The sequence below is a fragment of the Colobus angolensis genome, unplaced genomic scaffold (genome assembly GCF_000951035.1).
Source record: "Colobus angolensis palliatus isolate OR3802 unplaced genomic scaffold, Cang.pa_1.0 Scaffold251, whole genome shotgun sequence".
Taxonomy (NCBI): domain Eukaryota; kingdom Metazoa; phylum Chordata; class Mammalia; order Primates; family Cercopithecidae; genus Colobus; species Colobus angolensis.
Window position 1 is genome coordinate 4,052,769 of NW_012115722.1, and position 13,034 is coordinate 4,065,802.

A 13,034-nucleotide genomic window follows, 5' to 3' on the forward strand; every position below is an offset into this window, starting at 1 on the left:
CACCACGCCTGGCTAATTTTTGTATTTTGAGTAGAGACGGGGGTTTCGCCATGTTGGCCAAACTGGTCTCGAACTCCTGAACTCACGTGATCTGCCCACCTCAGACTCCTAAAGTGCTGGGATTAAAGGCGTGAGCCATTGCACCTGGCCAAACGTTTCTTAAATATGAAAATGATCAGCACATTGTCCGTTTTTTTCCTTTTTTTTGAGACAGAGTGTCGCTCTGTCGCCCAGGCTGGAATGCAGTGGCGCGATCTCAGCTCACTGCAAGCTCCGCCTCCTGGGTTCACACCATTCTCCTGCCTCCGCCTCCCGAGTAGCTGGGACTACAGGTGTACATTGCCCATTTTTAAGGATTAAAGATGAATTATTATAATATTAACATAAACATTCAAATGAAATCGTTTAATAGTTATCTCAATTTTAACATGATCAAAACCAAGATCCTGACTTCCAACTCTCACTCCCCACCTCTTCCTGTTGTCTTTCCCACCTGGGTAAATTGCCCCTCCAGCCTATCAGTTGCTTAGTCCAAACCTTGGAATCATCTTTGATTCTGTTCTCTCTTACTCAAACCTCACACCCAACCCATCTGCAAATCTTGTTAGGGATCTTTACATTATATCCAAAATCCTTCACTTCTCACCATCCTCTTCATACCACCCCAATCCCAGCCACCACTGTCTCTCACATGGATAACTACAACAGTCTCCTTCCCGGTCTCCCTGTTTCTGTCCTCTGTCTAGTTTACTCTCAACAGGCAGCCGGAGAGATCATTTTTAAATGCAAATTAGGGTGAGTTGTCCTTTGTTCAAAACCCACCTATAGCTCCCCACCTCTGTCACTGTGAAAGCCAAGAATCCACACAACAGCCCACTTAGCACTACCTGTTCCAGCTCCCACTGCGGCTCCTACCACTTTCTCCCTCACTCCATCTGCTGCTACCACAGTCAACTCTTCATGTTGCTCAAACTGGCCATGCTGGCTGTGGTCTTGGGCTCTCCCTTGGAATCCACATGGTCACTCCCAAACTTCCTTCATGTCAAGAGCTCATATGTCACCTTATTAGAAGGTTCATCAGAACTACCCTATATGAAATTGAAAAATCCTGCCTTACAACCCAGTGCTCCCTTCCCCCTCACCTTCTTTATCATTCTCCATCTTATTATCATGTAATTAATCATACACATTATATATTTACTGTCTCTACTCACTAAAATGAAAACTCCACACAAGAAGAATTTTTACCAGTTTTTCTTCCTACTATATCCCCAACATCTAGGTAAGCACTTAATAATATCTGAATGAAGGAAAGGCCTTTTATTAAACCCTTTTTTAAACAATAAGCACTTATTATAATATTTAAAAGTATTCGAATTCATAAAATAATAAATTGTATTATCTCCATTAACAATCGTGAAAAAGTAAATTAAATTTTGCCAAATAAAATATCAAGCACATAGATGCTTTTTCCTGAATATAAGCCATTTGTTTCCGGAACCAAAAAACAAAAATAGCTAGGAATTCCATTTGCAATAAATTAAAAATTGATTTTTAAAAAATCAAGTAAAGTATGTCACAATTTGATGAAGTAAAATTGAAATAAAGCTATAGTTTGATTCCTATACCTCCAACTAAATTAATGTGCTCTCGCCGTAAAGCTAAAAACTAAAGCAGAAACCATGCCCTAACGTGAAAAACAAGCATTGATTACTTGCCCCAGCAACAGGAAAACAGGAAGGGCAAACAGTGCAGGCTAAAAGGAACCTTAAGAATCATCTAGTATTAGCCCCTTCATTTTTACAACAAAAGAAACTAAGGACTTGAAATGACCTGAAAAAAAAAAAAATTTAGTTTGCTTATTCAATTGTGATCCTTGCTATAGCAAAATTCAGCTTTTATACAATTAGAGACAAAATATATCTCCATGGAAACAATATTCCCGAGTACACATGTGAGAAGTATGGTTTTCTATGCAGGTCTTCACATCCTAAATATACAAATAGAATTTGGGGTGGGGAGGTACTGAAAAGAGCACAGCTTTCTAATCAGACAGATCTGGATTTAAATTCTAGCTCTACCATTTACTTTGATTTTGGTAATTTTTGTCCATCGGAGCCCCAGCTTTTCATCAGCAAAATGGGGATCATTAAGACCTACATTATAAGTTTGTTAGGAATGTAAAAAAGTATTAAGTCATCTAACTCAGGGCCTGGTACATTCCTGGCTACAGTCTGCCTGCAGGCCTTCTGACATTTTAATCAGAGTTGCATAATGCTCAATAAGAATCACCATCTCTGACTGCCACTGTTGACTTTATTGCACTAGCCTATATCACAGAGAGCTCCACTAAATGCAGGGCGATGAAACTGCTGATGCTGTTATTAACAGAAATTGTCAATTACCTGACAACAGACGCTAGGTGCTACTTGTTTGAGGCAAAATAAAAGACTGCTTGATTTTTCTTCTAAATGTAAAGTTGAGCAATCTATTTCTTACTAGAGTCCTGATCTCTGATCAATCATGCCTTCTCAAAACCAAAAGGGATCTCACAGGTCATCTAGCAAGAATCTTCTCCACAGTACATTAGGTTAGATTAGATGACCAATTTCTGTGTAAAGCCTTCTAGTTTAAACCAAGCTCTCACTCAGGTAGCAGTTTATTATATTTTCTGATCCTTCTAATTACCAGGAAGTGTTTTTTTCCCCCACTAAGAATGGACAGGTGATGAAAAAGTGAATGAAAACATATTAATACCACCCTTATACTCACATACTTCTGGAAACAAAAATCTTAATTATTTTCATTTGAGGGTAACAAAGGATATCCTATTTAATAACAATTCCATAATATAAAAGTCAAGTTCTAAAAATACATCTTGAAGCTTACATTTACATTCTCAACATATATATTAGAAAGTTTGTCTTATACATGGATCAAAGACTTAAATCTAAGACCTGAAACCATAAAGATTCTAGAGGATAACTGGAAAACTCCTCCTAGACACTGGCTTAGGCAAAGACTTCATGACCAAGAACCCGAAAGCAAATGCAACAAAAATGATAAATAGATGAGACTTAATTAAACTAAAAGGCTTCTGTACAGCAAAAGAAATAATCAGTAGAGTGGGAGAAAATCTTCACAATCTATACATCCTACAAAGAACTAATATACAGAATCTACAAAGAACTCAAACAAATCAGCCAGAAAAAAACAAATAATCCCATCAAAAAATGGGCTAAGGACATTAGCCCACCTTTAGACAATTATCAAAAGAAGATATACAAATAGCCAACAAGCATATGGGAAAATGCTCAGCATCACCAATTATCAGGGAAATGCAAATCAAAACCACAATGACACCAACTCACTCCTGCGGGAATGGCCATAATCAAAAAATCAAAAAATAATAGATGTTGGCATGGATGTGGTGAAAAGGGAACATTTTTACACTGTTGGTGGGAATATAAACTAGTACAACCACTATGGAAAACAGTGTGGAGATTCCTTAAAGATAAAAGTGGCTCTACCGTTTGATCCAGCAATCCCACTACTAGGAATCTACCCAGAGGAAAAAGTCATTGTAAGAAAAAGATACTTGCACATGCCCGTTTACAGCAGCACAGTTTGCGATTGCAAAAATATGGAACCAGCCCAAATGCCCATCAATCAACGAGTCATTAAAGAAAAGGTTGTACATATATATACACACACATATACATATATATAGTACATACACACATACACATACCATGGAATACTACTCAGCCATAAAAAGGAATGAAATAATGGCATTCGCAGCAACCTGGATGGAATTGGAGGCTATTATTCTAAGTGAAGTATAATAACTCAGGAATGGAAAACCAGATACTGTATGTTCTCACTTACATGTAGGAGCTAAGCTATGAGGATGCAAAGGTGTAAGAATCATACATTGGACTTTGGGGACTCAGGGGGAAAGAATGGAGGTGGCAAGGGGTAAAAGACTACACATTGGGTACAGTGTACACTTCTTGGGTGATGGGTGCACCAAAATCTCAGAAATCACCACTAAAGAACTTATTCATGTAACCAAATACCACCTGTTCCCCAAAACTTAATGAAATAAAAAAAAATTTAAATGTTTAAAAAATTGAAAAAAAAGAAAGTTTGCCTTATAAATGTATAAAACAAAGAAAACATACCTGGGATGATATCATTGATGTGCAACAGAATTGTACTTTCAACACACGCAAAACTACAAAGCTGCACTCCATCGAATCTTCCATCCCAGTTGCCAATAGGGTTATCCTAGAAATTAAATAATAAACACTAAAATCCTCCTCAATGAAATGTAAATGTGAAAGTCTGTATTTTCCAAAAGAATCCTCCAAAATATTTTACATTGGTAAATGTTAACAATTTTACCTAAAAGAAAGAAAGAATACATTAGGAATAGTTGCCATAGTAATAAGGCTTTGCTTTTTTCGTTTGTTTGTTCATTTTTTTCCTTAGGGAAATGAGATCCAAGAATAACCAAGTTATATAGTAAACCCCTAGATAAACAAAGAATCAAAAGTGTTTTTTGTACTTTACTGAACAATACATACTAGTCTATGGAATAACACCCATTTGAGGTTTTAAAAGACGATGTTTTGCATAGAAAGATTCATTAATAATATATTATTTCACCCAGAAACATGCCTCTAATTAGCCCTAGGCTCTTCATATTCCCTGAGTACTTAAATATTGTCGATCTAAACTTCTGTATGCCTTTCTGTACATAAAAAGTCTATTTTCTAATTGTTCTTTTGTCATTTTATGCGCATATAGGAATCTTCTCCAAGATGGAGATGTCTATATTTAATTATTTGATATTCTAATACAGTGCCAACTAGCACCATGCTGTTCAGGGAACTACATCAGTAGATGGGCCAGTCAGACAACTGCCCTGGGCACGAATGTGCATGGCATGTCAAAATGCCCCTGGCAATAGAAGATGAATAGAAGGAAAAGGAGATAAAGAAAGAAGTTCTGGCACTTGCTCTCAAGGACTATAATAGAAGTGTTTGGAATAAATGTCTACACAAGTCATCTATGGGACAGACAGAGGCAGGAAGAGAAGTTGGCAGGGCAAACCTCTAGGCAGCTTGCCCCAGGTAAACAAGCTGACCCCAGACTGCCATCTGAAAAAGGCAAGGCCTAAACCCTAAACAGCTTCTGCCAAGTTTGAGGCCCAAGGTAAAGAACCTGACGCAAGGGGAGACCAACCCTGATGACTAGTGGCCCTGTTTCTCCAATCTTCCCTCCATGCAGGCCACAATTCTTGAAATAAAGACTGAATTACTATTTAAAGAATATTGGTTAAAAGGAGTGCTTTATTGTCAGCTATCCTGAGAGGCATACATGTTTTACTCTGGTTCTAACTTTTCACATATTAAGAGTAAATGTTTAGTAACTAACCAATGAGTATCAAATAGAATTTCTTAGAATTTTCAAGCACAGGAAATACTACACTAAAACAAACATTACCTTACTAACCAAAAGGTGTACCTGAATAGATAAAAATGACTAAAAGCATCCCCATGGTGAGTATAAGAGACTACTACTCACGTCCCCTCCTAACTCATTCTAGTGTTCAATAATTCCATATGAATTTCTTTCTTTATACATAACAAGGTCTTGCCAATATGTTCAATATATGATAAAAATGGTCTCGGCCTTTCTCTTCCTATTCTCTCAATGCCACAGGTATAATTCAACCTGCCACACTGGAATGAATCCACTATTAACAAGTATGATTGTAAGGAAACATTAAAAATAAGTGACAGAAACAAAAGGTCAAAAGTTGTATGATTCCTCTCTTCTGAGGAGCCTAGAACAGGCAGATTCACAGATACAGAAAGCAGAAGAAACTGTGGCTAGCAGAGGTTGGGGAAAGTGGGCAGTTACTGTTGAACAGGCACAGACTTTCAGTTTAGGGATGATGACAAAGTTCTGGAGATGAGTAGAAGTGACAGTACAACAATGTGAATACACTTAATGCCACTGTATGCACACTTAAAAATGCTTAAAAGGTAAATTTTGTTACGTATATTTTACCACAATTACAAAAGGTTTTTAAGATGAATGAAATCCTATGAGATATTCTAATTGTCTATTCCTCAAAATCAATGTGGTTTTCCTCTGCTCAGGTATTTTCTATAAATGATTTTTATACTAATTATTAAAATATACTAATTACTAAAATGGTAATATTATAATAGTAATAATATACTATATTAGTATAATAGTAATAATGTACTAATTATTAAGATAGTAAATATACTAATTATTAAAACCAGATCAGCCATTAAATTGTGTGGAATATCATAAAAAAACATAGATTACCCCAAAAAACTTTTTCAAAATAAAGAAAAATAGGATATCATGTAATATATATGCATTTTGTTTTGTTTTGTTTTGTCTACTGGTCGGCTACAATAAGGCAAATTTAAAGATTGAGAACATTATTCCAGTTTATTCAAATGGAAAAAAAAAAAACTAAATGTAATTCTACATCTAGACCCCTGTTCTATTTCAACGCTCCTTTACCAAAGATAAATTAGAATATGTTCTTTAAAGTATTCCAAATTAGATCATGTTAAATATTCAAAGTGTTCAATTTGCAAGTAAATTGGTCCTAAAACTAATACATATATAAACTATACATATATAATATATATGTATATATGTTTATGTATATATACATATATAAAGTAATACATACATCACAAAGATATTTAATCCAAAATTTTCTTACCATGTCCACACCAACAAAATATCCTAAGCTTTCTTTTCCTGGCAAAACATCACAGAATATAACTGTTCCAGATTCTATTGTTTCTCCAACCTTCAAAGAAACTCTGGAGTTTATTTCCAAAGGAGGAAGTTCGACCTGCATTGTGTCCACAGGACCTGCATAATCACTTTCCAACGCAGTGTCATCATCTTCTATGAGTTCTAGCTTGTCCAATGCAACAAACACGCCACAGTCTTCATCACACTGAAAAAGCTGTTTCCCTTGGTACACCCCGTCAGTGAAACCTTGGCCACGACCTTCTTCCTAGTTTTTAAGAGAGAGGGGAAAGAAATAGATATAGAAAGACTACCCACAGGGAAAGGCGTTCACTCTAGGGATTTCAGGAAAACCACTCTGGAAAAATTATAAACGACACATATAATAAATAATATAATTATTAGCAGTTGCTGTTGGATTTAGGGTGTTTAAAAAAATAAGAAAGAAGTTGTATCTGATGCTGAAATATTATCTGATAATTTCAATTCATAACTCTATTATGAAAAAGCTAGGCTGAATTCCACGTTGTGATTCTAACATTAATTTGGTTATGAAAAGAAAATGTTACTTTAAAACAGCAGTAATGTTAGCTCCATTCATTAAGCACTTCCTGCCAGCCACTGTGCTAAATCCTGTATCAATGTACCACAAAAATACTACAAGTCATGTACTATTAACATCACTGTACTGGTAAGCATGCAGAATGAGAAAAGTTAAGTAGCTTTGTTAAGTAACCTGGCAACCCAGCTAGTACATGGCTTAACTGGGATTCAAATTCCTAATTGTTTACAATCACTGCTTTAAAACAAAATTAAATCAAGAAGCAAAGAAGACATGCAATTCTACTGGCAATGTCAAAATATAACTGGCATTTCAGTTACTGTGAATGAATATTAAGTTTGGAAACATATCACAGCATTCTTGGGTCTCCTTCCAATAGAAATAAATTCCAAGGATTTTCACATATATTATCAGGGACCATTATAAGCAAGTTTAAATTTCTGCAACTTTTTTTCAAAAATTTTATATCTAAATTGTTATTACTTAATAACATACAATTAAGAAGAACTAAGAAACCTATAGATGATAATGCAAGGTAATTAACAACTTTTGATGTAACTATTTACAACTGGTAGCGTTAATGCTTAATATAGGCAATGTTAAAATTTCTAAAATATAAATGCCTGCAATAACCAGGTGAACCTCTTTGTATGTTCCTATCATAGCACATAGCTTTTTAAAACTTTCAACATCATCTTTACAGCATCGCAATTCATCATTAAAAAGTAAACAAAAAAATTAAATCAGGAAGCAAAGAAGGCATGCAATTCTATTTGCAAGAATGTCAAAATATAATTGACATTTAAGTTCTTGAGAATGAATATTAAGCTTAGAAACATATCACAGAGTTCTTGGGTCTCTTTCCAACAGAAATAAACTCTAAGGTGATTTTCACACATATTATCAGTGACAACTATAAGCAAGTTTTGGATTATGGATTTATCCATAACATGGATTCATCAGCAAGGATGATGAATATTAAAAATTATAGAAGACTCTTGGGAAAATTGTTTTGTATTTAAAGGAGAAAAACACACATGTGCATACAAATACACATAGACACACAAACACACTACTAAAATGGTTTATCAAACTTACCAGCAATTCAACTCCAAAGAATATGCCAGAGACTGTCCTCTCTGCTAACAGGGGTCCTCTGAAGCGCACAACTCCAGGAAATTTTTCTTCCCCAGATCTCAACTGTACTTTCACAGGGCAGCCCACGTCTATTTGGAGGCCTTTACTTAGTCTGTTTCTGTTTTTAAACAGGCTGAACCTCTCCTCACAATTGGTAATTGCCAAAAGTAACTCCGTGAACTTTTCATTTATCTCTACAACATCCTTTTCATCAACAAAGAGAACTGCATGAGGTTGCTCTAGAATTTTTAATCCAATCTGATTTTTCTTGCCTTTTGCAGAAGGAATCCTTGAATGCCCCACAGAACGATCTTGAATATACTGTCCTATACTTCCCTTCGGTACTTTAAGGAGCTTTTGTGTTTGTTTGTCTGTAACGCTGCATTCTTGAAGAAGCAAATAAAAAATCCGCTCTTCCCAGTAGGGCGAAGTAACTTTTTCTTGGCTCCATAAGCCTGAACTCATTGTGATATTAACTTCAAAATACTAATTCAAAAAAAGGAAACTACTAATAACTTTGTCATAAAACCGCAAAAGATAAATTCAGTGGCAGTCCCAAAGCATGTTTGCAGCAACGTGGTGTCCATGCTGTAAAAAGAAAGGAAATCTAAATGCCTGCTGAAGAAGCAAAAATAGGATATCATGTAATATAGACTTCATTCTTTATGAAATAAACTTTAGACTTCATTCTACATGACTGAAAATTAAGACTGAAGATTCTTAAAATTTTCATTTGACCAGTAAACACATACACATAAATGAAATATTTTCAAAAAAATATCTAAAAGAGTTGAAGACATACAGTATATTACTTCTATCTACTGCAACTGTGCATATTTAATTAATGAAAACCAATTGTAAAGTACTTTCAAAGACAACACAATAATGTTTGCTTCCAAGACAATGAAATTTATAAAATCAGATTCTAGTAAAAATTTTTAAAGGTTACCCTTATATACATATTCTAATTTTTTAAAAATTTATTTTTATTTATTTATTTATTTTGAGACAGGATCTCACTTTTGTTGCCCATGCTGGACTGCAGTGGCACAATCATGGTTCACTGTGGCCTCGACCTCCCAGGTTCAAGTGATCCTCCTACCTCAGCCTCCCGAGTAGCTGGTAGTATAGGCGCGTATCACCACACCCAGCTAAGTTTTCTATTTTTTGTAGAGACAGGGTCTCACTATGTTGCCTAAGCTGGTCTTGAACTCCTGGGCTCAAGTAATCCTCCTGTCTTGGCCTCCCACTGCGCTGGGATTACAGTCGTAAGCCACCAGGCCTGGCCCATGTTCTGACACTAATAAACTTTTAAAAGTAGCATTTGGGGCTGGGCTCTGTGGCTTATGCCTATAAATGATAGCTATGATATGGCCATATTTTGATAATGGAACATTTTACCTCTGACTAAACTTCATTTCATATATTTTGTCTGAAGATGGGCAATGTTCATCACATTAATCATAATTATCATCTAATTTCTCAAATCGCAAATATCAGATATTATAATGTGACTATATTAAAAATATTTTAAAAATCAATTTTGTAGCATCAAAACTTGTACCACAGAGCAAGAGAATATCACGATATAATAGCATTCTAATTTATTTCTATGATTTCTTTTTCAAATTTTCATTTATTTTATTTATTTATTTATTGAGACAGCATCTTGCTCTGTCACCCAGGCTTGAGTACAGTGGTGTGATGATAGCTCACTGCAGCTTCAAACTCCTGGGCTCAAGTGATCCTCCCACCTTGGCATTCCAAGGTTCTAGGATTACAGGCATGAGCAACTGCACCTGGTCCTCATTTAAAATTTTTACAAGAATAATAATCTTTCCAATGAAGTAGCCTTATTCTCAAACCTATTTTAACTGATGGTTAAAAACTACACAATTTCATTAATTCAAACTGAGACTTTACTTCATTATTTTAATTAATTTTCTGCTGAAAACAATAGTTCCTAGGTATCCCTGTCATAAGAATGTGGCTATCTGGTTTCCAAATACAGTACTTATTTCATCCTTCCTTGAGATAGAGGTATCCATTTCCATTATTCTGGATAATGGCTGCAATTGATAGCACTATCATATGTATTTTATTCTAGCAATTAAGAAATAAATACTCCTAAAACTAAAGAAGCAAATTTTAGATTTAATCACTTAATGATCAAACAACCTGGCAAATCTATACACAGAGGAATGCTTCTTTTAGAAAGCACTGCTAGATAATGAAGTATTCCATAATGGTAACGTTTTTAAAAGTCTCTCCCTCTACAAGATAGCATGAGACATGTGGTTTAGCCAAGACAGGATACAGGTTAGGCACCCCCTTCAAACCAACCTGACCGAACTATCTGTGTAACACTCAGTGAGGGTAAAGGCAGAGGTAGCATGAAGTGGTTCTTTTTTTTCTTCTTCTTTGTGGTGTGTTTGTTTTCATTCCACTTGAGGGCACTGTCTACTTCAGCAAGAATGGTATCAATTCATATCTGCCACTTACATAAGACACCTGTGGAAACCTCTATCTTGACACCATATAAACAAAACTCCTTACAAGGGCTGCCCAAACAGCTACCCAACCCCTCAATTTGTTTCTATTCCTTTAAAGGACCAAACTGAAGTGTTGGTTCTTTTTGACCAAAATGCTTTTAACACGTCAACACTTTCCACAAGAAAATGTCCTTATTTTTTTCTTGATCATTGATGTATCATTATGACTGTAAATTATTTTGCATAACTCTTGATCTGCAAGGCTGTTATTTTGTTAAAAGGCTGTACCCTATGCTTCCTGAGGTCACGAACGCTTTCTACAGATCTACTGTCTAGAGTTTTCCCTTGCAATCAGCCATTTTCTGTGGTTTCCTGCTGTATGCATTTGACTCCTTTTACGGCCTTGTTGCTTTCCAACTTACTGCTTCAAATCAGTTCTGAGAAGCCAGGTGGTGAAACATGTTTGTGTGTTTGAAAAACAAAGCAACAGTCGTGAAAAGAGGTACGCATACATTCTGAAAGGGTCTTTCGGAGCAAAGCGCACATAAGCTTTACTGAATAGAGATTTTGGTCACTTCCAGAAGGTTAAGATAGTCAAAAAGCAACATCCAAAACACTGAGCTGTGGTTCTGGTTCTCTTTAAAACGTATTCAGATTTTTTGGGCCAAAAATTTTTTGAAAAGGGTAAAGCTTAAGCTTCTTTTTTAAAATTTTAAAATTCCTAAGATTAATGTCTTCAAATATTACAATCAGAAACTTCCTTGAATCTTAATTATTGCTTTATACCAACAGCTCCTACTCTATTGGTCCTCTAGTTTAACTATTCATGTCACAATTTGAAATAAAAATCATTAGTGCTAATAATCTATTATTAAAACAAAACTAAATTACTATATGTGCATTAGGACACTATGTTAAATAAATTTGATTATAAGCTTGCTTTCTGAAATAATTTAAGAGAGGGAATCACAGTAAAAATTGATGTAACTGCTAGGTTTATGAAAATGTTTTGGGTAATAAACAATAGCTTTCAAGTACCATATTTTAAAGTGAACTCTACAAGGAGCAGTAACTTTTTCCCTAACTTTCATGAGCACAAGTGGAAATGAGCTTAGACTTAGTAACACGATGGGTCATGTTAGACAACTAGAACAGTCAAGTGCAAGTTATCAAATATTTCAAAAGCATTATCCGAAAATAAAGGATACAGCCTTTCCTCTTTCAGAAAGAATACATTAAGAACAGGTTTGAAACTATCTGATTAAAAATTGATTCTCTTCATTGCAACTGATAGAGAAAGTTGAATGGGAAACTTCACAGCTCGAGCCTAGAGATATACAAGGCAATAAACTGAATGATCATTAATATTCTCGGCCAGGCGCGGTGACTCACGCCTGTAATCCCAACACTTTGGGAAGCCAAGGTGGGTGAACAGCTTAAGCGTCCAGGAGTTCGAGACCAACCTGTGCAATATAGTGAAACTTCATCTCTACAAAAAGTACAAAAGTTAGCCAGGTGTGCCTGTAGTCCCTGATACTTGTGAGGCTGAGGTGGGAGGATGGCTTGAGCCCTGGAGGGAGGGGCTGCAGTGAGCCATGATCGCACCACTGCACTTCAGCCAGGGTGAAAAAGCAAGACCCTGTCACGTACTCTCTCACATATACACACACACTCATATATGTGTGTGTGTGTGTGTGTGTGTGTGTGTATATATATAGTACTCAAAATACCAGTATTACAATAAAAATATGCTAACATACATTTCTCCCCACTATAGAGGTGAATATAACGCCAACATTCTACTTTCACTGGGATGTGCACAGTAGTTAAATAGTTAAAGTCTTAGGTACCCCAAGCAGTAAACACTGACTTAACACACTATGAAGGGAAAGATCTAAATCACATTGTAAATGAGTTATTTATCACCAAGAAGGTTGGTTTGTTAGTTAGTGAAAACTACATCATCTAGGCTAGGCACAGTGGCTCACTCCTGTAATCCCAGCACTTTGGAGGCTGAGGTGGGAGGA

General features: G+C 35.7%; 1 protein-coding gene across 2 annotated transcripts in view; it reads right to left on the reverse strand.

The window, feature by feature from the left end:
- CYLD (cylindromatosis (turban tumor syndrome)) overlaps positions 1 to 9,133 on the reverse strand; it is a 47,960-nt gene extending 38,827 nt beyond the window's left edge. For both annotated transcript variants that reach the window (XM_011946613.1, XM_011946612.1), the window contains exons 1-3: positions 8,477 to 9,133; positions 6,782 to 7,084; positions 4,185 to 4,290 (exon numbers count right to left, since the gene is read on the reverse strand). In XM_011946613.1, the coding sequence (XP_011802003.1) occupies positions 4,185 to 4,290; positions 6,782 to 7,084; positions 8,477 to 8,980 (913 nt within the window). In that variant the 5' untranslated portion in view covers positions 8,981 to 9,133. The remainder of the gene's footprint in view (positions 1 to 4,184; positions 4,291 to 6,781; positions 7,085 to 8,476) is intronic.
- Between the last annotated feature and the right edge of the window lie 3,901 nt (positions 9,134 to 13,034).